Raw genomic sequence first — 27,759 nt, forward strand, 5'->3', positions numbered from 1 at the left:
CTAATATGCATATCTATGTATGTGAATAAATATATTTCCATTATGTACATATACATACATATAATTTTTTATCATTTTTGCACAATATGAATATTTTTATAGAATTTAAAGGAAAACAAAAATTTTTTTGACCCRCCCTCATATGTGTATATGGTCATATTTCCATTTTTATGTACATGTCTCTTGAAAAATCCTTCAAAACGTAAGCAAATACTCAAAATTTCTTACTAACAACAACAATTTGGCCAACATATGGACACATCCATAGGTAGCTACATATATGCTTACATACAAACATACTCATATATACTTACACACTCCCAAGTATAAATACATATTGCTGTATTTTGATCTTTGAAATGTCAACTACTTTGACAACACCAAGCCTTACTTGCATRTTTATGAATTTATGTATGTATGTGTGTCGTGCCAGCCGCATAACCTACGCCACCCCCTTCGCAGTGCTGGAATTTGTCATGCTAATAATGCACATTGTTAGTAAGGTAATAATATAGGATAACAACACTTAAGCAATTCCATGTCATTGTTATTCTAAAGCTGGTGTAAATTTTCAACGAGAACATGTGTCATCCGCAATAACAACAAATGCACAAACAAACAATCATAACCACTACAATAACAACGGTAATGCCGAGAGGCATTAAGTTGACGGCAATGCTCTTGTTCGGCGCAGCTTTTTCCATTTTTTACTTTTACTTTTATTTTTATTATTTTCTTTTTCGGTTTTTGTTTTGTGTGCCAAACTGCTGCCTGCAGTCCTTTGTTATTGTTGTCATTTTAGATTGTAGCGAAAAACATCTTTAGAATATTTATGGACCAGGCGCGTTATAGGTGTATTACAGCTGTCGCGCGAGTCGCGTGTTAAAGATTTATGACAATAAAGCGCCCAACAAACGACGAAGCGRCAAAAGTGGCTTCATATGTTACATAGTAGTTGCACATGAGGGTGGTACCGAAAAATATTATATGTGACCAAACCGGATATGAGATATTAATGCTCATCAGAAACTTTCACTAAAATCGAAAAAAAAAATAATAAATTTGTTATTTTAGCGCCTACCTTAATGTTGGTGACAGCTCACCTTCAACTCAACTTCATATTAGTAAACAAAAATTCCGAAGTTCACTCCAAAACTTCTCTTCCGTCATTTAAGTACTACCCCAATGCGCATATGTAACTGTAAACGACATGAGTGTGCCTATAAACAATGTTGGCTCTATGTCGGACAGCCTGAAAGCCAAAATCTAAATAAGAATTCAGTCAGCGCTGTAAAAAAAATATTTTATTGCACATAAAATTGAGTGCGCGTCGCGTATGTGCTTCCCCCAAGTGTCGGCTTGTAAGCACACGTTCGGCGTATAAGTAGAACTCCGGGTAAATCCCAGCGCGTCGGGTGTTAACCTTTCGTTCGTTCCACCAGCCATCACTTCTAACTTTCGGCGCATATTTGTTGTATTTTTTTCGACTGGCTGTGCCTATTCTTTATGCTTTATTTATGACTTACTTTTCTGATTGCTTTTCAGTTAATAAAATTAGCCTAGGCGAGACGTTTCGGACAGCAACAGTTCGCGGCGACCGCTAAATGTTGGAAACTTAAAGAGTCGTCACTTCAGAGGTGGCATTTTATTGCTTTTTTATTTCCAATCCTGCACGAAATGCACAGGTTTTTACGGCTAACTTATTAAAAGGGATACTTTTTTATACGAAACTGCAGCAGTAAAGGTCATGGCTCTTAACTGGCACATTTCGTGGAAGACGCATTGGAATTTAAGCTATTTTTTAACCAAACGAGTTCGTATAACGCCATATTTTGCTGGTATGTAGCTTTAGTTGCAGGTTCTTTACGCTTTAAATTGAAGTTAAGTATACTTGCTTGACATTTTATTGATCTTATGGTATTATGGTTAATTTCCGAGAGGAACAAGTCTGTTTCAATAACAAAAGAATACTTTGGGTATTACCAGATGTTTTGAGGAGACTCTAAATCACCTTTTCTTTCAAACGAACTCAATAATTGACTTCCTGAAAAATTAGACATATAGCCTCGCAGCATGAATCACCAAYACACAGTGACCCTAAACCATTAAAAATACAAACTCTCGAGAAGGTAATCCAGAGAGTCTCTTGTTATTAACAATCTGGCTTCAAAATTCCATCGATCGAACCAACTACCAGTTCACCAACGTTCGCCAAGCTCATTCTTGACTTATAYGTACAGTGAACCACATGTAGAGGCCAGTACAGTGATCTGTTATGTCGCTGTGTCATCATAATAAGACAAGACTGACTTCTCTTTGTTGTATTTGTAGCTCCGATATTGTCTACAGAGAGTTGTCGACACCGTCAGAACCCTTTACAGAGACTTTGGAAAGAAAATTTGCAGGCCATAACGAAGCATTCTCCTGTAGCTATAGATACGAGGTTTCGCAGTACAGTGATTGTCCAATCTCGACGAGCAAAGACCAAACTCCACAAGTGCCTCTATGCTATATGGTGCGAAGGCATAGACAATAACATGATTTGATGAGTCGGACTTAGAAATGTTTGAGAGAAAGGTTTTCGCATTGGCAACGGCGAATATCGCATTCGATGAAACGATGAGCTGAACGAGATATGCATTGACATTGATTTTGTTCAGCGATTCAAAAGAGACAGGCTAGCTTAGTCATATTGCTCATATGGAAGAAAATACTCATGCTTTGAAGGTTTTCGATTCAATACCAGCCGGTGAAAGCAGTGGAAGAGGAAGATCTCCACTCCGCTGGAGGGATCAGGTGGAGAAAGRCCCGGCTCCTCTTCCACTTCCCCAGCAGGTACTGCATCGAATACTCACAGAATTGGAGTTCTTTCATCCACTCGGACGACAAGACCCAGCCAGCGTAGCCRTTGTCTCTTAATTCGCTGAACTATTTCAATATCGTCGTACATATTGTACAGCTTATCGTTCCATCGACTAGAGTATTCGCCGTTACTTATCCGCAAAGGATCATAAATCTCCCGCAGAATACACGTAACGCAGACTCATTAGATATTGTCATCGTCCATGCCTCTGCGCCATTTAGCAGAGGAAGATGATGACTGGTTTGTATAATCTGATCTTTATTCACCGAGAGAGGACTTCTCAATTGGAGGAACCTTGTGTAGAAGCTCACTTGGGAGTGACCAGAAACGATTCTTCTACAGCTGACTTAAGCAGCTCACGGTTTTAGGCCTTAGACCACCTATCCTCTGGRTAGMCAAGAAAAATTCGTTTGAAGGCAGGTTAAAGTAAGAAGGCGAATCGTCGCTTCCCAGGTTTATGCGCTGGGTTTGGTACACGTCATGTAAAAAAACACCCAAAATGTAAAGGGAATGCGTTCAAATTTAAGATATCAATCTGCAATCTGCAGGAATTTGACATTTTCTCTCCTTCTTATTTTATTTCATCGCTGGTCTACATCTGCAAACATGAGTACAACCTCCTCCATCCTTTCACTTACAACTAAGACCGCCAAATTGTGTTCCTCTTCAATCAACTGATTTAACARAAGTATAAAAAGAAAATTAAATCCATCAGCTACAACCCAAGCCAATTCAAGTGAATGACTCTGACGTTCATACCACTCTGTTTACTTGCAACTTCCCCTCCCATCCATTACCAAAAATTAGCAAATGCTTTTTTCTTCAATCCATTGCTTTTTACTTCGAATTCGGTTAATTTTCCTTTCAGTGTTTTGCCGAACGTCTGCCACACTCAACTCCTTCAATTCAATAACTTTGCTAAAATTCGAAACAATTTCTCATAAAATACGCTGTAAATGAATGAAGCTGCAATAATTTTTGCTGATGCAGCAGAGCAACAACGMAGCCGCGCAATTAAAAATCGAAATGAACCCGAAGATTTCAGCCATTGTACAAAGCCAACAGGAGCAGCGGTGAGAGCTGTAAGAATAGCAAAAAGAACGACATTGAACAACAACAAAAACAACGACATCGATCACAACAACACCAAAGGATTGAATCACACACACGCATACACACACAGGGCCAGACTTTTGTGAACGTTATTGTTGTTGTTATATAATTGTTTCGGTCGTTGTAAAATTGATGTTTTTTTAATCTTTTATTTTTCTTTTTTTGTTTTTATGTAAATGTTGTTGTTCTATAATTTTTGTTGTATTGTTGAGTGGCTGAATGGCTGAATGGCCGAGCAGCAGGCAATGCCCCATTGAACCGGTTCGCCGCCAACACCTAACGTAACCTTCCTTTCGTTTTTATTTCGCTTTTATTTTCTCTTGCTTTCATTTTGATGGTTAAGAACAAAAGCTGCAGCGCTGTTGCGCTGTTGCGCTAAAGCTGAACCCCAGGGCCAACAATGGCACTCGGCTAATAACCGTACACTCACAAATTTAATTGCTCTTCCAAATTTAATTTCGCCTCGCATTAATGTCAGCGCAAATATATTTTCGTGTTTGATGGCAACGCGCACACATACACACAGCCGGCCATATACAGCTATGTACATACATATACATATATATATATATATGTAAATATATTTATGTACAATTAGTCGGTAGGTGTTCAAATTTATGTGTCTTTATGTCGCCGTACAGAGCCATAAAATAAATGCGAGCACTTTTGCTTTGGCTGCAATACTCTAATGTTTCTTGTTGTTGTTTTTGTTTTGATAGAAAGCAAGTGCAATGTCCCAGTGGGAAGTGCTCTCAATAAAATGCTTTTCGTAATTAAGTATAGGACACGTTTCGCTCCGATATAAAATGCTCTCAAAGGAAACGAATAAATTTGCTAATGACCTTGACTAGAAATAGCGAGAAAGCGCATAAAATTACCGTTCTACGTTTATGTTTAACTGGCGAGTCGCCGCTTGCCAAGATATCGAAGTTGTAGGATGACATAATAACAGTCGCATAGCAAAGAAGCAGCCCGTGGCATAGAGAAAAACTCAGCTATAGAGACTGTAAGRACCATAGAGACCCCAAAGAAGATTATTGACTCCGGCATGAATTTTGTTCGCTATATAGTAAACGGAGGTGAAAAATGTCTGTAGTAGTTATAAAGGCGAACGCAGTCAGACAGWGTTCCACGAATTTTGCATTTTTGGCATTAAAAATATATACTAAACTATATTAACCATTTGGTTAAACTTAAAACTTGTATTGTATATACCTGACACGCTTTTTCCACACATAGACACGCGAAGTGCATTGGTCCAGTGATAGAACGCATGCTACCAATGCAGATCCAACTCGTTTCCATTCCGATGTGAGCGTTGCAAGGAGGCCACTCTGGCTAGCGAATTCGTTGTGATCAGGCTCGGTTGTAGGTCAGGCGATGAAGTACCTTGTTGCGCTTTCTAATGAGGACAGACTTCTCGATTAGCCTTGAGCGCACAATTTACAAGCTCAGCGCTATAATTGTCACTCTGCTGTGGGACTGTGGAAGCGAATACTTACCTCTCTGAAAAGCAACGTTCCTACTATCGTATGTCTACCGCCACCCTGGAAGGTGGAGCTGCTTACAGAAAGCTGTGCCTCCAACTTCCCTTCCCAGCTCTGAACCATCCGCTCACTGCGCCTTTTATGCAGCGATTTTCTGCATCTACATCTCCCTCATCGGTATGTGGGCAAAGAAAGAGCCGCCATCTGTGACCTCGGCGACGCAGTGGTCCAAGTTTTCAGCAACGTAGTTGAAGGAGGAAAGAATTTCGGCGTGATCCTGTTCGGACCCCTCCATATGCATACCAAAATTCCCTGAGCTCTACAGCATATATACCTGCCGACCTGCTATGTTTAAAAAGTCTAATCAGAACATTATAAGCTGAATATGGTTTTTTGATCCAAAACACAACCTTAAGTGAGTGTCTCAACAATTTCCTTATAGCTTCTCTACAGCAATATAAGGCAGGTAACCCATGCCTTCTTAACTCATTCCTTAATATTACATATGTAGGTATGTACTTGGATACAAAAACACTACGTATACATACGTACACACAGAAGAAGAACATGCATATCGAAATCAAATTGTTTGGGCAATTAAAATGAAATGCACTTTTCCGAGGCTAATAAAATACTAATGGATACAGGTCCATTATTTCCACGCTACAAAAGTGGCGCAATTGATGAGTCCATTTGTGTTGCTATTTATATTAGCAGAGCGCGTAGCTCTAGTTTTATTCGTCGCATCGGATCAAGCTATACCTTTTCGGAAAGCACATTTCACGCGCTATCACGTGTTTGATTGCTTGTCGTTTCTTTTAAGTCATTCGTGAGTTATAGTGTCGCAAACATGGAGCAAAATAAAGAGAAAATACGGCATATTTTACAGTACTACCACGATAAAGGCAAAAATGCATCTCAAGCCGCCAATAAAATTTGTACAGTTTATGGACCCGATACAGTTTCCATTTCCACTGCACAACGATGGTTTCAATGTTTTCGTTCTCGTGTAGAGTTGATGGAAGATGCGCCACGTTCCCGAAGGCCTGTCGTCGCAAATTGCGATAAAAGCGCTGAATTGGTCGAAAGAGACCGGCCTAGTAGCAGCCGTAGCATCGGTCAAGAGCTGGACATGAGTCATAAAAAAAAATTTTATGAACAATTGAAAATTCAATAAAAATACCGCAAGACTTTTTTGACAACCTAATAGTTGGACACAATGAAAGCTTTCTATCAAGGTTAATCCATGGTTAGATAATATTGAAACTCTAATTTACGTTAGCCACCCCAATAATCGCCCTTAACTGAAGTGTCAAGCCTTTTAGAAAGAAAATATTAATTATAACGAACGCCTTATTTTATATATTCCTCAGAAATGTGAAAAGAAGAGTTAATAAATCGTTGAGTTTATTTTATTTTATGACAATTAAATGTTCCTGTAGGCTTCTTTGTACCTTCCGATCGGTTTCCCGAACTTCTTTTCGAAGTTGTGTAAGAGTTGAAACACTCTTCGAGGATTCATAGCATTTTTTGCAAAATATTAAAATACTTAATATAAAAATATACTGCCTACTTAAACAAAAATATGTGAAATACTTTATGTCGCTGTAACAATACCAACAAAAACAGAAGAGCCTAGTATTATTTTAAATTGAAATCTCTTGAGTAGCACTCCTGGCAGACGATAGGTGGATCACGTTATATTGGGTTGGTATTCTGGTCACTGAATTCTGTTATTTGTCAAATGTATGAATTATTCGAAAACTTTAAACTATTTTCGGACTTTTCTTGTGCCCATATATAAAAGATTTCTCAATATTATTTACGATTAAGATGAGATAACCTTCTATCAAAGTACTTAATTTCTCTTTGCGCTGGAAAAGTAGGCTAAACGCCCAGAATTAATAATGAAATCTCAAAAATTAGTTTTTACATGTTTCGTAGCCACTCGCTGCATTTCTGCAGAACTCAATTTCCTACTGGGTAAGCGAGTACACTTATGCATACACACAGTGCTATGAACTACAAGAGCTTGAATGGATTGAAGTAAATGTGAAAAATCAGCAATAAGTCAAAGCAGCTTTAAAGAAAATAACCAAATAATAAAAAGMGCGCCAAACCACACATACARAACATACKCACACCTACACAWATGCACTCATAGATATACRTATATGTACGTATGTATGTATGTATGCATGGGTTCATGCAACACACACTTATTTTGCGCAGCCCACGTCTATAAAAAAGTAATCACAAAATCAGTAGGCAAATCCAATAAAGAACAAAGAGCTTCAAGCAATAATGGCAATAGCAACAACAACCGCGCATAAATAGCAGCAAGCATTGACAAAAAAACTCGCAGCAAACAAAACATTTCGCCGGCACTTTATGTAAAATTCAAGAGCAGCGTGCAAATTTTATTGACATAAATCAGTATATTGAAATATGTGCGTGAGCGTGACTGTGTGTGGGTGCGTGCGTGCATGTGTGGGAGTGTGCCTGTAGTGAAGCACAATGTAGCAGCAACTTGCTTTTGCCAATTTTTTTTTAAAGCTCACAAGTAATTTTTGTAAATTTGCGCACGTTTTGTACTTTAATAATGGCATGTATGTATGAGCATGCATATCACTAGAGAAATTAAAAAATARGTAAAATATAAAATGCATAAATAAACAATCGCGTGTGAGATTTGCAACAACCGTGTGAGTGGGAGTAGGGGCGTGTGGGTGGCAAGAAATTCGGTCTATTTTATAAGTATTCTTACGTTTAACCGTTTTTTTCGCTACATACATATCTACATATGTAGTGCCAAAAACATTTATACCCCAACTATTCATATATGTATACTTTTTCCTTTTCAATTTAATTTTTTTTATATTTTTTTGCATTTCGCAAAATTAACGGTATTGAGTGCAAAAGTCAAAGTTATTTGTCAGCTTTTATTTAATGCGTATGTGATGTCATTTGACAGAAAAAATTGGAATACACACACATATGTATGTACATATTCACTGGCACTGAAATTTAACATATGTATATATTAGGGTGGTCCTTAAGCGCTAAACGAAAATGTTTACTTGAGATTTCACAAAACAATTGTAGTCCAGACGTGTAGATATATGAAACTGTATTGCAAATAGACATAATATATAATATTTTTACTAGGGTGGTACATAACATTTGTTTTTTCAAAGGATTGCCAAAATTTCAAACCAAAACACCTAGAAAATTACGAATTAAAAATATTATTTTTATTTTTTGTAATTTCATAGGGTAGTCCATAAATTCCATAAGAGTAATATTTTAGATTRAGAAGATGAAGCTGGCAAAATAATTTTTTTTTATAATTTTTTTTTTTAATTTTTAAGTATTATGAGATATCAACATGCAAATATCTTGGAAATAAGCTTATCATGTTCATACTAGGGTGGTTTCAAAGTTAAAAAAAAAATATTTTTACATTAGTTTACCTAAATCACAATTCCAAACGCCGTAGATAATTGCGAAATAAAATGCAAAATTAATTATTATTTTTTATTTCATAGGGTAATCCCAAATCGTGCGCACTCAGATACTTAATCCGATAACTATGGTGTTTTAGATTAAGAGGATAAGTCGAAAAACCATTTTATTTTACTCTCTTTTTAAWTTTAAAAGTCAACAATGAGAGATACAAAAGTCTTGAAAATAAGAGTATTATATATTAATTAGGGTGATGCTTAACAGTAAAAAAAAAAGTTTTAATACGGTTGTACGTAAATCTCAAGACGAACTATTTGAGAAATTTCGAAATAAAATTTAAAAATTTATAAGAAAACTTGAATTTCATAGGGTAGTCCAWAATGTGCTCGCTTGTTAAATATGTAGTGCCAATAACTGTGGTGTTTCCGTTGAAAAGGTTTAAAAATAACTTACTTTTTTTATTTTTAATTTTTTTTATTTTTATTTTTTTAAGGATCACCCTTGTGTTGTTAAATTTCATATACATGACACAATAATGTCAAAAAAACACCCAAAGGAATTTGCTTTCGTATCGCTGTGGTACAAAAATTATTTCAGTTTGACATAATTGAAACATTTTCAGCAATACTCTGAACTGTAATGTGAGCCTCATGTCAGAAAGTCAGCACCCAGTTGGGAAACAATGTAATGTACAAACATCTGGATACATATGTTCAGTCATACTTAACAAAATAGCAACATAAGCCAAAACTCTGAAACTGGCTTCGTCAGTATACTTTATTTTGGTAAATAAGAAATTCAAGTGGACGGCCTAAAGAGATTGAAGAGCTTTTTATCGATTAAAACATCATACCACACAAAAAAAAATACCACAAAATAGTTTCGGATAACCGTAATGTGAATTTGTTCGAAATAGCAGGCACAATAAAGATATCAACTGAATGTGTAAATCATATCACTAACGAATATTTGAGTATGAGAAAGACCTGCAAAGTGTGTGCCGGTCGAGCTCACTTTTTGGCCAAAACAACGACGAGCTGATTTTCGGAACAGTGTTATAGTGTAGTAATGCATTGATATGTGACAGCGGAGAAAAAAACATGTCTTCATCATTTCACTCCGAAATCCAATCGACAGTCATCCAAGTGAACTGCAGACGATGAACCCGCTCCRAAGCGTGGAAAGACGCAACTGGCAAGGTTTTGCGTTTGGAAGGCACATGAAATAATTTTGATTGACTAACTTGGAAAATTAAGCAGAGACCATTAAATGGTATTATTAGACCGTTTAAAGGACGAAATCGCCGAATGATGGCCGTATTTGAAATATAGGCAAGTACCGTTTCACCAAGACAATGCACCATGTCACAAGTCGTTGAACGCACTGACAAAAAATCCATGAATCGGGCTTTAAATGCTTCCGAATCGATCTTGTTCTTTAGATCTTGCCACAGCAACTATTTCCTGTTCTCAGGTCTTTAAAGAATTCTCGCCGGGATGAAGTGTCCGTCGAATGAAGAGGTAAATGCAGAAACTAGGAACTCTTTTATTACTATTAYTACATCAATGGTATCGAAAAGTTAAAGGATTGCTATAATCAGCGTATCACTCTTGAAAGGAACTATGTTGAATGCAAAATAAACACAAATTTTGCCAGACAAATTTCGGTTGAACTATTACTCTCTTCTCCAACCTCTCAAGTAACGGGTTTTTTAAAAATGATTTGGAATATCAATGAAATACTTTGTTCCTGTGAAATGATATTCGATGCTATTATGTATGGRACTCGACTTCTTTCGCATGACCACCGCGAGCACGCTGCAGAAGTCTGARYGCTGAACCCCACGAWGTCAAATCGCATRACCGAGCCAGTCAATTGACTGGGCCATTTCATGAGAAACCACGTTCACCAAACTCGTTTTTCAATAAATTGATAATTGCAAATCACTAGACCATTGCTGGTCTACTACACGTTATTAGCAACTTTATTGCGAGAGTATAAAATTGGTGCCCTCTGAATTACATGAAAATATCTGAGAAATTTACCGATATTTTCGGTGAAAACTTGGGTTAGGTTAAGTTAAGCACTGAGTTCTTCGTGTTCGATATCAGCGACCTTGAAAAGGTATAGTCCGATCACGAAAACTTTTCTACAAGGGATACCTCAACTCAAATACCGTATTTGTGTAAAGTATATATTATACAGAGAAGGCATCGGATGGAATTCAAAATAGCGTTATATTGGAAGAAGGCGTGGTTGTGAACCGATTACACCATATGGGTGAAAAGATCTCGTACCTATCATCAGGGAGTTAAGAAAATATTACATACCGAATTTCAGTGAAATCGGTCGCATAGTTCCTGAGATATGGTTTTTGCTCCATAAGTGGGCGACGCCACGCCCATTTTCAATTAAAAAAAAAAAACCTGGATGCAGCTTCCTCCTGACATTTCTTCCGTAAAATTCAGTGTTTCTGACGTTTTTTTGTTAGTCGGTTAACGCACTTTTAGTGATTTTCAACATAACCTTTGTAACTTAGAAGGGGGCGGTCCTTTATGCAAAATTGCAAATAATATCTTTATTTATGGCTTAGTTATGACACTGTATAGGTTTTCGGTTTTCGCCATTTTGTGGGCGTGGCAGTGGGCCGATTTTGCCCATCTTCGAAATTAAACTTCTTATGGAGCCGACAAATACGTGTACCAAATTTCATCATGATATCTCATCATCATGATATATAACCCTATATCTGACTCTTTTAGTTTTAGGACTTACAAACAACCGTTATGTGAACAAAACTATAATACTCTCCTTAGCAACTTTGTTGCGAGAGTATAAAAAAGGAGGTAAAGAAACTAAAATCTTCCAAACACCCAGCCCTTAAATCACTTAAAACCCTTAAAATCAGTTACTATAATTTTTATTTCAWCTTCTCAGATATCTAAAAATTCATTCAATTAGTCTCCGAAGATTTTATTTCAAATATTTTCGTTTATGTTTTTTTTTTTTGTATTTAATATAATGAAAATAAATAAATCAATTTAATCCTTACAAATGTCAGATGAGTACTTCTTGATGGTTCCTATGTCCAAATCGTATCATTCGCGGTGGGAAGTATTTCTATCTCTAGATCCGTAACTAGAATATCCCTGCGAAGATTCATCTACAGATTCGCTATGAATAGAGTTGTTGACTACAGATCCCCTACCCATAGGATCTTTATTTTCAGATTCGCTGTACGTAGAAGTGATATCGGTATACTCTCCGTTRCTGGAATCTGCAATATCCATGCGTGATTCGGGCACGACATTCCAAACGTTATATGGAATACTATTTATATCCAGATAATTAAGCTGAATCTCAGCTAGTTCTTGCTGTTTATCGTGTATTTTTAAGTTATCAACGGTAAGTCTAAACATAGGGAACTGTAAAGTGTTACATAAATTTTCATGCYCAGGCCTCATGAAATCGAATTCAGCCGCTGATCTGAAGTTGGCACTAGGTTGGTACCGGTGTAGATAATCTCTTGCAGCTGCCGCCAGTCTTTCTGTCGCGGGCTTCGATGTCGGTGACGCATCATAACCGGTCACYAGCTTCTGAATATGTAAAAGTTTGTTGTATAAATATTGAGATTTATTTGTCTCCTCACTATTTTTKCGTTGATACTCACTCTCAATATGTTCCTTCAAGTGTTCGTAGACGGTGGAATCTTGTGGAACACGTTGCAGTCGATGCGTGAACAATAAGTAGTCGCGCTGAATTTTTTCGATACGCTGCTGGACCTGATAATACTCATCGTAAATCCGTTCGTATTCAGCGTTGTATTGGTGGCGCTCTTGAATAGTGGTTAAATCAAAGATCGGCACCGGAGCGGCTGCCCGCGAGAATTTCCTGGTCATCCTTCTKCTGCCAAATCGRCTACGTGCTTYTGYCAGCTTTAARCGWTTTATTGKAGATCTCTTTGTGGTCACGTGATGGATGGGAGCACATATCTCTCCTGCTATTAAACTCGCTACGTCGTCGTCTGAAGTCTGTGGTGGTGTAAGCATTTCTGGGAGATTGTGGGTTTTAATGTTTCTAAGGGCCAACAAATTAACGAGCTGTTGGCGGTAATGTCGACTGAAATTATCGACATTTCGCGGTTTCCTCGATTTTCTGACGACAGAACTACATTTCCTCGTTGACTTCCTGCACATTTTCGTAGCGCGCATAATTTTAGTTAGGGAGATCATGTTTGATGCGTTGATTAGGTGTTTTAGGTGTTAGGAAGTCTTGCTGCTACAAACTACGTTGCCACATTGATTTTTTCTTCGAGTTGTAAAGTCCTTTATAGTTATAGACTCAGGCGTTATTTGATWTCCTTACCGGCCCTTAACATATAGGGAAAAATCCGTGAGCACAGGTAGTCGAATGGAGTGCAATTTTATGCGTATTTGCCTTCTACCTGCTATGCACAGGTAGTCAAACGATAACCGGGAACCTGTTGGAGAGTAGCCAGTCGAGAAAACTATGCAAGAGCTTAAAGAAATTGTTTGCCGATTCCGTCATTAGTGAATGAATTCTTTATTCAGCGCTAAAGCTAAACTGTTTTGGGAACCCTTATTTATGTGATGAAATGTTTTCTACGATATATTTCGAACGATTTTAAGTCTTAATTTTTCGAAATAACATGTCAAAAAACAAAATTTTGTATTTGTCAAAATTTTGTAATTTCAGCCATTCACAATAGTAAGTCTGGTGTAAATTATGTATATTGGCTYTTTGTTCGAAGCTCATTTTCGCACCGATAACACAMACATACAGAYACTTAAAACGCCATAACTTCRCTTCCAATTGCTGAAATATCATGAARTTCTCATTGGATAATCGATAAAGATAGCAGATTCTAATGCACTAGAGAACAGACTGGGGAACGTAGMAACTACAATCTTTAAACGCATTTTTCTCAGAATGGTGTTTTCCACAACGATTTCCACTCTCAACTCGCTTGTTTTTCTAGCTCCAATTTGAAGAGAATATTATAGAAATTTAACGTCTATCGCTTTTCCGCTTTGGAAGCTTTTAGTTTTTTCTTTTTTTAATCTTCCCACTTTTTCTTAAAAAAAAAAACAAAGTTTCTACAGCGCGATTGCGAGTTTCTTTAAGATTTATAATCTTTTTAAAATTTTTGTTGTGGATCAAAATTGCGGCCGCAATCGTGGACATCATACAAGAACTTTTTTAAGTGTCATTGCAACAATTTATTTAACTATCATGCACTTAATAAATAAACAAAGGAAAAAATCATTTTTTATTCGTAATGAATGTATTTATTTATATAAAAAATCGGACCGATTAGTTAATTTCAACATCAAGAAAAAAATAGCGAGAATCAGTGATTTTTCGGAGGGTGACACTGAGATGATCCCTCTTTTATAATAATGATTATTATTATTTTTTAATAATAATGATTATTATGAAACTTATTTATAGCAGTATAATTTCTGAAAGCTAAATTAAAGTAGTTTTTCATAAAGGTTAAGTTTRTGAAGCGAACTGTGCGGACATCAACAGTTTTTATCAGCATCAAAGCGGACTCTGTTCTCTGCAAACAAAATAAATTTACTTTTTAAAATAAATGTATCTTTTGTTATTTATACACTAACGAATTAAGTACAAACAAATTTTTCTATAGATCCTTTGCTTTCAGGAAACACCTAGCTCAGGATAAAAAGAGTGTAGAAACTTTTGTTGAGAAAATATTTTTCCATAACCTTCATACAAAGGAAAACAGAAAAACACAGTAATTAAGAACACCTTGCTTTCTAGGCCACACCAAACAATGGCAGGTAATTTCTTTATTTAAGGATTTTCGCATGATAATATCGCAGGATCGTCTACATAATTGACTCATGCGCACATAACTTCGACTTCGGCTCCCGAAGTGCAGTCTTCGTGGAAAGAGGTTTTTTGTAGTATTGCAAAACGCTTAAAAATCTCAGAATAGTAATTGCAGCAATTTTTATTATAATTTTTTTTTTTTTTTTGTTGTTTGGAAGGCTGACAAAAAACACTTACAGTTAAAGTTTTCATTCTAGAATGTCGGGTTTTCCAATATGAATGATAGGACTTCTAATCGTCGTTTACGACATTTTTAATATGCAAGTAATTTTTTTTATTGCATTTTAAYATGAAAAGATATACTCGTTCAATTTTATTATCACATAATCGCTCTTCTTTGTCTCCAAATTTTGTTGCTCTTTTGCCATTTTATGGGCTTAAAAATCATACACCTGTGTTCGCTATTTGTTGAAAATTTCGAGTGTTCATTTACTTCACATAATTTTCAAGTGCCAATAAGCTAAAGAACCGCTAGAAGTATGGAAACTATTACTACCGTTCAGGCAAGTCTTGCTGAAGACCCCAATTTGTCGATTCCAAGCCGACCTAAGCATTTGGATTGACTCAAACCACAACATGACAGATTTTTACAAAAGATTTGAGCATGCGTTCATATAAAATTGTTCTCACTCAGGAGCTGAATCCATTGGACTACCGTAAACGTCGTGATTTTGCCTTCGAACAAGTTGAAAACGGTAAAGATTTTTTAGAAGATCATCTTCTTTGACGAGGCTCACTTTCTTCTGAGTGGTGCGGTAAATAAACAAAACTACCGATTCTGGTAAAGGAAATCATTACATTCACCTAAATTGACAATTTGGTGTGGTTTTTGGTCTGGTAGCATCATAGGTTCATACTTCTTTCGAAATGAAGCTGATGACACCGTACATAGTGTCAATGGAGAGCGGTATATATGGATCGATGACAACGAAGATTTTTCAGACTGGGACTTAGGAAGAAAGTGATCTTGACAACATCCGAGTGCAACTAGACCACCGTATTATTGTGAGAAACGTTTGGAAATTCGATTATTTCAAGAAATTGTGACATTGAGTGGCCACCAGGAAAGCTAGTAAATCGAATTATTTCTTGTGAGGTGAAGTCATTGATTTTTAGCAATAAAAAAGATTCTCTTCAATCTTTCGAAGACAGTCCAGCTCGGTTGAGTGTGCTATTCATGACATATGACTTTCTTTAGTAGGAAAAACTCAAAAATTAGTTCATCGAATTCGGTCCTGCAAAAGAAGCCATTTGACTGATGTTATGTTCAGAATTTAATGGTATCGATTGTAATTCACAAGAAATAAAAAAACATTTGATTTTTTAAGGTTCTTTGATAGAATTGATTTGATACAACAATCCCTAAAGAAGTTTATCAATCATTACTGGTGTTGCTTCAACCAACACCAACCCCCTCTAAAGATGAATTTATGCAAAATTTAAGTGCATTGCAAAGCCTTCGAATTATCCTTGAAGTCGATTAGTTCTTACCCTGCTCGTGTCAGTTAGAAAGACAGCAAAGGAACAACCAGACGTTTATCAAACAAAAAAACACACTTTGATAAGGAAATGTTTTTGTTTAAATGAAACGTTTTAGAAAATATGGAAAACATTTTATGAAGTACTATATACATTTATTAGCATAACTATATTATATCTAAAAATATTTAAACATTATTTACATATACTATATATATTACTACAATCTCAGTCATCATCACTGTCGCTCTCCGACAGCGCCAAATCGGTGCCCAGAAAATCTATTTTGGTCAAATCGGAAACTCTTTCATAATTTGTGGGTGGGAACTGCATAGTAGGGGTTGATGTCTCATTGCCGTTTATGAGCGGTACCGCTATTTCAGCGTTCAGATGTTCTTGTCTCGACACATATTGCTTAGACATTGCCAGTGCTAGAGACAGTGCCTCTTTTGCACATTTTCTATCATAGACCGTTATAAGGTTTTTGATATGTGCTAGTTTGGCGTGTAAATAATCGCGACGCTGCTGGCGCTTACAACTCTCCTGGCTAGAGATGATATTATGGGCGGCCACTATACGCTTTGTAATGCTCTGGCGGTCAGAGCCGTTTCGTAACGCTGTAAGATATATTCCGCCAAGTTCGCCGAAACTGCGTTCCAACGCTCCCATCTGCTGAAAGAGTACCRTATATTCTTCATAGTCTTGATCAAATGCTGCCTTATACTGTTGACGCTGCTCACCACATGTGATCTCGGTATATTCACTGAAATCGTAGTTATCGAGTTGTGCGGCATTTGCGCACGGGAGCGCGTGTATTTCAGGCTGTTTGCAGTTCGTCTGCTGTTTATCCAAACATTTATTGTCGACTGTATGCTCTGTTTTCCTTTGCTTTCTCGTTTGTGGCTCATRGTTATTCTCAMATGGGCGCTTCAGTGTGTCACCTGYTCTTAGTGGATCGCTTTCTTCCAATTGTGGTGGACTGCAGCTGGAAACGGAGGTTACATCGTCCGAACTGTTTGGCGGTCGTGAATTCTGCTCTTTGAGCCACCTCAGTTGCTGCTGCTGTTCCTTAGTTACATAAGGCCAGTTTTCGTCCACTTCCTTCCACATCCGTGAACGCAAAGTGTATGTGTTTTGGCGTAGCTGTGCTATATCTTTAAGCACAGTACCCATAACTCGGCGCTCACAATCCCGTGATCCTTCTCGCTTTAAGATTGCATTTAATTCGATTCTTGTGTAGGCCTTAAATGCCAGCAAATGTATCAATCGTTCACGTATTTTACGTGACGTAATATGTGGTATTTTCACTGTAGCMGTTCCTTCTCGATTGCTGTGTGTWTTTGGCCTTTCATTTACAAATAACTCACTACCGCCGGCGCATGCRTAGTTGCTGATCTTGTGTGTTTTGGCTGCCATGTTCATTTTGCTACTGATTTTAGGTGTTGCTGCGACTCTTAACTCTTCTCTACTACTAAGCGTTGCAACATAACACCTGTTTTTATAGCAAAGTGTTGCAAGTGTTTCTTCTGTCTGTTCTGTAGCTGCTTTTCGTTTATATATGTAAAATCTTCCTATACTTTAAATATACAAAATTCAGCGGTATTGTAAAACTTGCTCAACATAATGCCTTTCACCTGACAATAAAAGGATTATATTAAAAAAGGACTGCTTTTGAAACCCACCTACCTTTGAAGCAATAACAACTAACGCGTTCTTTATACCTGCCCGAACTTTTAATCTATCACGTAATTCTTTTGATAAAAATATTATTTTCTTTATATATATTGCCTAATCCAAACCACTAAGAAAAAATAAGGCCGGTAAGTTATTGGCGGATTTCGAAAAATTTGCTTCAGGTAGCATCCTTGTTAATTTTAAATTACCTTACTAATTTCTCTATTTGTTAAAAAACCAAAGGGAGCTTAATTTTGTGTTATTTTATTATTTCTATTTCGAGGGATAAAAGCTCATATTTTACTTCGCTATTTTCTGACATTTCAAAAATAACAAAATTCTAGTTTTGGAAGAGCGGGGACAAATAATCCGCATTATTTTCCTAGTTGCTCAGAGAAATTTCCTTTAAAGCTTTATTAGGTTCAACATATGGCGCTTACTCTGTCATTTATATTCTATATTCTTATGTTTTAAGGGCTTATATGGGTTTACGAGTTTAAAAAAAAATTTTTTTTTTATCTAATTACATTTGAAAAAAACCTCTAAAATATTGTGTTAAATTTTCAAGTTCATCTGAGTAATAGTTTCGGAAATCCAGCCTAGAGAACTAGTGCGCCATCGTGTTTTTGAACGTGGTTAGCAAGATTCATCGAGAACCCTAAACCGTTTTTCATGAAGTTTTAAGCAGRTATTTCTGATACCATTCTTAAAGACTTAGATGAAGAATATTTTTGCGATTGCAGCTATTTGAAAAAAAATGTCGTAAAATTTTCATTTTTTTGTAAAAATGTCTGTCAAAAATCTAATTTTTAGTTTTTTCAGAATTTCTTTGTTAATACTTATGTTTGTAACAATAAAATATTTAATTTTTCTAATAAAATATTAAATTTTTGTTAGGAGAAACAAATTTCTAAAAAAGCTGTTTTTTACTTGGGGTAACCCATGTAAGCCCTTCAGCAATTAGAGATAATGGTTTCTGTGTTAAAAGTCCATGCTATGCAARCCTCAACTCTTTCAGAGCTTTTAGGAAATATCTAGGGTGGAGTAAGAAAAGTCTACGATTATTTTTACTAACTAGAAGCAATGAAGCSAAAAGTTCGCAACTCGCAAAGGTTAAAGATTGRGATTTTGGTAAGATTTTATATCCARCAGAAGTACCGCCGTCATTTTTTCATTTTAATACTATTATTTGATTTCCCAAAACTTTCGGAAATACGAAAATATAATCAGGCATGTGCTGCAAATCGTTTTCGCATGAAAGTGTCACACAAACACGTATTTGTCGTATTGTTTCGGTGGCAGTTAGGTATATGACGGCTAATGGAAATTTTTACCCGTTTTTAGTAATTTTTGGCACAATTTATAGTTCAATTTTGGACGTAAGTTAAAATACTTTCAGGGCACTGTTTGTACAAAGTTTAATTCTGATGTCTTTACTGATTTTTGATTTATATACTTGAAGGTAAAAGAGTAGATGTGGAATTTACAAGATTGTTCTACGCGAAGTAGGCGTGATTGTTATCAGAATTTATCAATTTTCACAGTCGTTAATAGAAATATTTTTCATATCCTCAGACATCAAATTTGATAGAAATCAGCAAATAGTTCCTGAGCTATAGGATGCCGCCTAAAAATGGGCTATGCCATGCCTTTTGACAATTTTTACAACTATTGCTATGAAGCYCAACATCATAGTTTTGAAATTTAAAGTATTTTTATTCTGTGTGTTATGGTGCGTTTAGTTGTTTTCAACATAACCGTTCTAAGGGGAGTGGGCGTGTTTATTTACTGATTTCAACCAATTTCACAGGCTTTAAAGAGATGCTAAGATGACTTCTCATCAGTAAGTTTGTTAACTAAAGATACAGTTTTGGAAGATACCTGAATTAAACTATATGGGTAGCGGAGCCACGCCCTCTTTTAATGCTATAATCTGCTGTACTAAACACGAACGCATCTCATCCTCCTGATCATTAATATATACATATATAATCATTATATATGATCATTAATATATATATAACTCGATATCTATCTCGACTAGTTTCAGGTGATACAAACAATAGTTAGGAGAACAAAGCTATTATACTCTGTAGCAACATGTTGAAAAATACACACATGCCTTCCTCATAATCTACATACAAAGGAACAACCAGAAAAACAAAACAATTAAGGGATTTTCATAATCCTACAACCGGTTCACAAAAAAGAAAAAATATTGCCAATATTGTAAGAAAACCTTCGTTTCTAGGCCACACAAAACATGGCAGGTAATTGCTTTGTTTCACCGTGCCGAACTTCGCTTTTCGTGTGAAATCGTGTTTTAWGGTGTTTGTGAATGCTTTGAAAAGCCGAACGTTAAATGTTGCTAATTTTTCTGGAACGTTTCTTTTTGTTAATTCCACAGATAAATAATAGTTTTTATTATAAAGCAAATTTTGATGGATGTTAGAATAATAATAAAATCCATCAGTAATTTAAAATGAGCTCAGCATGTTGTCTTTCAACTGACAAAAAAGGATTTTACTAAAAACACTTTTTCAAAARCATGTCTTCCGGGAACCAGTGGCAAATAACGTGTTGCCCGTACTGTTAATCTATTACTTAACATTTTTTCTGAAAATCTTGCACTATGTGATCCCGCCCACCAGAAAAAAATTGAGAAATTTTTTGTGAGTTTTCGAGATGAATRCCAGAAAAGAAGAGTAATTTTTTGTGGGTTTTCGCGATGAATGCGTACAAAAGTTGCCTTAACTCCAAATTTGGAAGGCTTTGTATTACTTTGCATGTTTTGAAGCTCTTTAATTTCTACTGAAGATATAATATATTTATTTGCTTGAAGTTTGTTTTTTATCTGCCCGAAAGCGTACAGAGGTTTTAAACGAGAAATCAGCCCAAATCACGCGTTGTACACTTTCATTAACATTTGTACGGCAGATTTAGATTATACTTTAGAAATTAGGGAACCGATGTCTTTATTTTCTTTTAGGTATATATTTATAATCCTGAAATTACTGAAAATTGCCGAGTCGCTGGTATAAAAATGATCCAGTAGTTGGAGTCAGAAAAATGTCGTTTTGAGATTAATTTGCTATCAAAAATATTGGGTGTAGCCAGTTTTCCTTCTAGAAACTGCTACAAATGGTTTGCAGAAACACACCTTTACTGTTTGTGTAGATGCGAGTATGTGAGAGTTTGTTATTTGCTTTAAAAATGATGCAAGGGATTAGGCAACACTTTTTGTGCTAGAAAGTCTTTTCGCCACGCCCTTCAAATGTAAGTCTTTAGAATTTTAAATTGTTTTCCACCATCAAGTACAAAGAAATATATTTATTAATTTTTGTTAGTTTGTTTTAGATTCTTCACTTTTAGGAAACACCTACCCATATCGTACAGCGCCCGTTCATTTTTCGAACATGTGAAACAATGCTAGGTAATTTATTTGTTAGAAGATTTTCCCCTTATAATATAGCAAGAATATTTACATAATTGACTTGTCGGATTTCCAACTTCGGACCCCGAAATTCATTTTTCGTGTTGAAGGCATTTTATAGCGTTGTAATGATTAAAACCCACAACAATAATGGTAGTTCATATTTTTGAAAGGCACTTTTATCACTCCCACTTCAAATAAGAATGAGTTAAGCTCAGAGTGGAAGTTGCTCATTTTAAGCCACCTSATCTCAAGCTAAATGATGGTGTTCTTGTACTTACGCTCGCAACTATCTTCTATGCATTTTTTTGGATTCAAGAGAAACTCTGGGTTTGCTGGATTTCGAAAAATTGCATTGAAATTGATTATTGCTTAGAAACTCAGTAGAGTCTTTGAACACTTAGTGGGATTGAAGCAGAGAAGTTAATAAAAAACTGTAAACATGTTGTAAAACAAAGCAATTCTACAAGAAATCATTGAAATATTTATCCACAATGGAACTGACGTATTAATGAAGAAATGCTTTTGTCTTGCCTATTTGCGAAGTTCTTTCTTCGGCCTTTATAAAAAAATGTCACTTGTTGTCTTTGTCGCACAGACAACAAGTGAATGAAAAAGTTTCACAAAAAAGTACAAAAAATGTATAGATACACTTCGTCAAATAAACTTCGTCTAAGCTCGGCTTAAAGGTAGGCAAAAGCAAGAAGTAAACACATTTTGCCGAACACCTATGCAGGAGCACATGTCCTTTGTGATARATACAGGTAGAGTTAAGCACAACAACAACATCTAACGCATATAAAAGGGAGTAAGGGCTGAGAAATATGATAGAAGCACAAAGTGACTCGGCAAAGCAAGACGTAATATTAAAGATTTCTTAGAACGAAACACCATCGTCATGACAGACTGTCCAGTAACATTTAGCGCCGGTGACTACGAGATGACTCAACATTATAACAAGGACGATTCGAAGGTGTATATTAGAGTAAAGTTGACYGATTCGGCTTACCGCGCCATCGAAGAATATCAACATTATTCGAACACAAATCACTTTACAAACGAGCAGAATCCCAAAATGAAAATGACCGGTAATACCGGTATAATCAGCATACCCACAATTGGCAATGAAGCGGGCGTCAATTTTGGTTTCTCATTGGATGCGGTTCAAGAATCGATGGAGGCCATACAACAGACCGTCGAAGGTCTCAACAGTCTCGGTCCCATTACTCACAGTATGCGCATTCATGCTAATGAAGATGTTTTCGCCGAAACACGCACCAAAATGGCTATGTCAGAAGAGTCGGAGCGCAGCAAAGGCACAAAAGTGATTAAACCCAATAAAAATGWGATCGGTCGCAAAGTGAAGAAACCAGTGTCGACTTTATCGAGCCAGCATGTGGCCCACCACCAGGATCGCAACAAGGCGTGCCCTGAACTGCCGGCACTTGGTGTTACGGAAATGAGYAAAGTTGTGCTTAATGTTAAAACTAACGAAACTGATTTCGTACGACCAGTGAGCAAACCAGTGAATGTGGATACAAGATTTGAACATAATAAAACTGGCAGCGCTTCATCGAAACRTAATGGTAAATCCTCTCATAAACACGATAGTAAGGGAAATACATTATCTTCATTACCGCTTCTAACGAGCCCCTCAAAACCATCATTCACGCTGACGAATGGAAGTCATCGTGAGCGCAATATTGCCAGTAATACATTAACTTCATTTCCTCTTCTCGCGACACCTTCACAACCATCTTCCCAGCAGACCAATGAAAATGTTATTTCAAGTAACAAAGAATCTGCCGGACTGACAGCACCTGATTTTGTTCGTTCGCTGACCAAGCCAAGGGATATAGATACGAGATCTGATCACAAAAGACATAGCCGTACTGCGTCGAAAGGTAATGGTAAATCCTCTCATCCGCGTGATAGCATAAATAATACGTTGCCTTCGTTGCCGCTTCTAACGACCTCCTCAAAGCCATCATCCACGCTGACGAACGGGAATCATCGGGAAAGCAATATTGCGAGTAACCACTTACCTTCGTTACCGCTTCTAACGACCTCCTCACAGCCATCTTCTAGCCTTCTAAATGGAACTTCAGTGGTTAAGAAAAATGACAAAGAGGTAAAATCCCAACACCCTACTAGTGCCAAGGCAAAATCTGCGCAACGGAAAGCCGTGGACAAAAAAAGCGGTAAAAAATCGACAGCTAAAGGCAAGCAACCCGATATAACACGTTGTAAAATAAAGGAACGTCTCATACAAATGTTGGCKGTTAAGCCGTATAAGAAGCTTGAGCTTTATACTCGTCTACAAAACGAGGGCTTACGTGATGCTGAACGCCAAGCYATTAGTATCATATTGCGTGAGATAGCGTTCTTACGCGACAACGCTTTCAATTTGCGACGTCACATATGGAATATTGTGAAGGAAGACTGGCCGTTTTATAATGARGAGGAACTGCAGCAGCTGAAAGAGAATAAACCTAAAGACTTGACGCCACCAATAAGTTCAGATGCAGCGAGCCCACCTTTACTGAGCTCGCCCAGTCCAACACAAGTGACCCCAAACAGTGACTTTAACTATGGCAACAGTTTGAAGCGCCCTGGTGAAGTCTACCAAAATCCCGTGCCATTCAAAAAACAACGCATAAGTCATGTAAAGACAARAGAACGTGTAGGTAAACACATGAGYCCAACTAGCGAAAATGCATTAGTATATAACAGAAACACAGAGGCTGTCGTAGCTAATAAAGTGTTCAACGGTACAGAAATCACCGCCAATCAAAACAATTGTGAGAATASCAGCGGCGCTTCTGATCAGCACCTACCAACCGAGAGTAAGTCAGCGAAATATTCGGCACCTCTTACCGGCAGACACCCAACCGAACGTGTGGCGGAAGACAGGAAGACCAGCGGAAAAAGCAAAAGCCGCAACTCTAAAAAATCTTCGGCTACTGAAGCCGTTGAGCAGCCGGCCGAGATTGTGAGYACGGATAAAAGAAGCAGCAGTAGCAAACGCAGGTCAAGTAAGCCAAAGGGTAGCACCAGGAGCGATGCCGTGGGTACTGACACACAAAACAAAGAGCACTCTGCAGCTGCTGTTGCCGTTAATCAGCCAGCTGACAATGTGAGTGGGCACAAGAAAAGTAGCAACAGYAGAAACAAGGCAGATAAGACCAAGAAATCGTCAACTTCTGTTTCTGAAAATCAATCGGTCATAAGCGCCGATAAGAGCAGCAATAAAAATAAGTCAAGTAATTCTACGAATAGCAAAGAGAGTAACACTTATAGTACTCAAACCGCAAAGCCACAAGAAGGTAGTCGGTCAARGCTCAGTAAAAATAGGGATACAACGCAAAAAAGCAAATGTAATAATAAAGTTGATCTACCAGCGAGCTCCAGAAAACAGACATCAAAACCACAGATGACTGTGCCACCATTCACGAATCACAAACTTGAAACTCCGAAGGAAGTAGAACAACAGAGTCCTCGAACCGCGAAGCCACTACAACAAATCACACTGCACGAGCCAGTAGCGCACGATTCCACCACCTTTGAAGCTCGCAAGCATAGAGAACAACAAAGTTCTCAACACATTTTGCCACAACAGCGGCTCCAACAGCAATGCACATCTCAAGTACCCGCAGCATGCCGGTCCGATACATTTAATGCTCACAACCATGTAGAACAAGCGAGTTTTCGACACGTGGAGCCGCAACAGGAAGTCCAACAGCAAATCAGATGTGAAGAACCTGTAGCACAGCCTTCCATTGTGTCCGACGCACACACTGCTGAGCCACAAAGCCRCTTTGACTTCAGCGCATATACTCCGATCACATGCGTTGAACAGCGACGCCTTTACAAAGCCGAATTCGAAAGTCACTTCGAGGAATACGACCAGCTGTCAAAGAGCGTCGAACAAGTGCGCCGTGACTTTCATATATTAGTACAACAATTAGAGCAACTGCCACCAGACAGTCCCATCTATCAACATATYCAACAACAGATTGAGATGGAATACGAGCGGCTAAATAGTGTGGAGCAGAAACAACGGAAGCTAAGGTTTGACTACCTGCAAGCCAAATTAGCRTACATAACGCAGCTTGTAAACGATTACGATCAGAAGTTGAAAGCTGAATCGGCTGCAATTGATGCGGCTGTGCTACAACACCAGCTACTTCAGCAGCAGCAACAAATGTTACCAATAACACCGATTGAGGAGCCGAAAGAGATATACGCGTACGCTATGAATAGCTGTACGCAAGTGCTGACTGCACCTGCTCACTCAAATAACGGACATATACCGGTCTCAATGAAGACTGATATTGAGAACGAAGTTGAAGTTGCTCCACAACCAACACCACAAGTATCGGCATACAATATACAACAGAACACCACGAATAGTGTGGCTTTTCGAGGCGCACAATTCATTCCACAACAACAACAGTACCAAGAAATGGGTCATCGAAGTTACCAAACGCATGGTGATAATGATTTATCAGATTCGGACGATTCGGACGATTCGTCCTCTAGTGAAGAAGAACTAGCRTCTTTTCAAGACTCACAATTCATTCCACAACAACAACAGCACCAAGAAAATGGTCATCGAAATTGCCTGAAGCATGGTGATAATGATTCATCAGATTCGGACGATTCGTCCGACTCTAGTGATAGCTCAAACTCAGAACTATCGTCTTTTCAACGCTCACAATGCATTACACAACAACCCCAGCATCAAGCAAGAAGATACCAAAATTTCCAGGAGAATGAGAATGAATTATCAGGTTCGGACGATTCGTCCGACTCTAGCTCGAGTGAATCAGAAGACTCTGACTCAGATAATGTTGCCGAGTGAAGCAACACATTGCCAATAGTTAGCTGTCAGATCGTCGAGCCATTCATCATCGAATATTATTAGCTGTTAAATTTAAGTAAAAGAATTTAAGTAAAAGTATTTAAGTAAAAGTATTTAAAAAATTGGATTTATAAAGAAAACCTTTGGGGATTATATCTTAAATGGCTGCAAATTCATACAATTTAAAATAGAACGGGAAGAATAATCTACTAAGAACTTGAAGCTTATGATTTTTTTTAGTCTCACTGGAAATTTGTTGATATTAGGAACCTGAAGATRGCGATTGTCATTAGTAGCATTAGGAGTTAGGTTGGGTAAAAATGTCGATTATAAATCTCCCTAAACGCTCGGAACGCCGGTCCCTTATGGTACCTACAAAACATAATCCTACACAAATCGTTGCAGCCATGTCTATWASTACGTCGAAGGTAAAACTGCGGAGRTGTTTCAATATCAGTCTTGAAAAGACTCAGGCAAAATATTGAATGTATGCTTGGTTGCTTGAGTCTTTTTTTGAGCGATTGMYAAATTGTGTAGAATCCGTGAACAAAATATTGAATGTCTCTATCTCRCGATAGGAAAARTTTMYAAGTCACACCAAAGGAAGATAGATMGCGCAGAAGTCTGCGACACACCGGTAGAACTTACAACATCTACACAAATATATCCAAAATGGTCACTGTAGTAGAGCCGGAAAAAAAAAAAATCTATTGCTCATTGCTAGATCTCAGTCGGTTCCCCAAGCTTATGAATTCCTGCCGTATCTTCCAGGCGGCATTATTTGCTATTGGCTAAGCGGGCGAGATAACTAACAAAGCAGGACATACAACATATGTAAATATATACGTCGATAGCCAGACAGTATTTAAGGCATTCACTCACTTCAAAGGAGGGAAACACTAGATGTAACGGATGCCAGAAAGCATCTGCATATAAACTAAGTTCAAGATCGCGAATGAGTTCCGGAAATGAAGCAGCTGATGAAATTGCCAAAAGTGCCATCTGTCTGTCTGTACCGAACAAGTACTTTGAAATGCGGAGTTCACTAGGAACGAAATACAACGAAATTTATGAAAGAGCTGACAGGAGGATTAGAGCGATATGGAATGCCTTCAATACATGCGKGATCGTCAAGATCATATGCAAGAGACCTTTAAGGAGACTATACAGCTTGTCGCTCACAAGGTCTCGAAAAAGACCGCCAGATGACTGTTGGCCTCTTGACAGGTCACAACCTATACATGAAGAAATTACAGAGAAGTACATGAGAGAGACGCTGGAAGACGTCATATGCCTTTGTCCAGGACTATCATAAACTTTTCTTACGTATTTAAGAGCTTCGGAGTTCAAGAGACTGGATGAAGTAACAATTTTGAGATCAAGTCACCCTTAARTTGCGCAGAAATAGTTGACTTCTGGATTCAACCGGATTTCTAAGGACCAGTATGCATGTATGGACGAAAACACTCCAGCTCTGAAAGTATTCGACGCAGTACCCGCC

At 37.5% G+C, this 27,759-nt stretch overlaps 3 protein-coding genes across 3 annotated transcripts in view; 1 reads left to right on the forward strand and 2 right to left on the reverse strand.

The window, feature by feature from the left end:
• Positions 1-27,759, reverse strand: part of LOC108978651 (ABC transporter G family member 20) — a 164,954-nt gene that overhangs the window by 93,588 nt on the left and 43,607 nt on the right. The gene's annotated exons all lie outside the window — the stretch shown is intronic.
• On the reverse strand, positions 16,516-17,739 carry LOC108978638 (RNA polymerase II elongation factor Ell-like). Its single transcript, XM_018949013.1, has one exon. It carries the CDS (start codon positions 17,707-17,709, stop codon positions 16,516-16,518), a length of 1,194 nt encoding a protein of 397 aa, XP_018804558.1. The 5' UTR covers positions 17,710-17,739.
• LOC108978639 (RNA polymerase II elongation factor Ell-like) lies at positions 22,249-26,395 on the forward strand. The gene has a single exon (XM_018949014.1). The coding sequence runs from the start codon at positions 22,293-22,295 to the stop codon at positions 26,256-26,258; it is 3,966 nt and encodes a 1,321-aa protein (XP_018804559.1). The 5' UTR covers positions 22,249-22,292; the 3' UTR covers positions 26,259-26,395.

Source organism: Bactrocera latifrons, unplaced genomic scaffold (genome assembly GCF_001853355.1).
Source record: "Bactrocera latifrons isolate USDA-ARS-PBARC rearing strain unplaced genomic scaffold, ASM185335v1 scaffold_125, whole genome shotgun sequence".
Lineage (NCBI taxonomy): Eukaryota > Metazoa > Arthropoda > Insecta > Diptera > Tephritidae > Bactrocera > Bactrocera latifrons.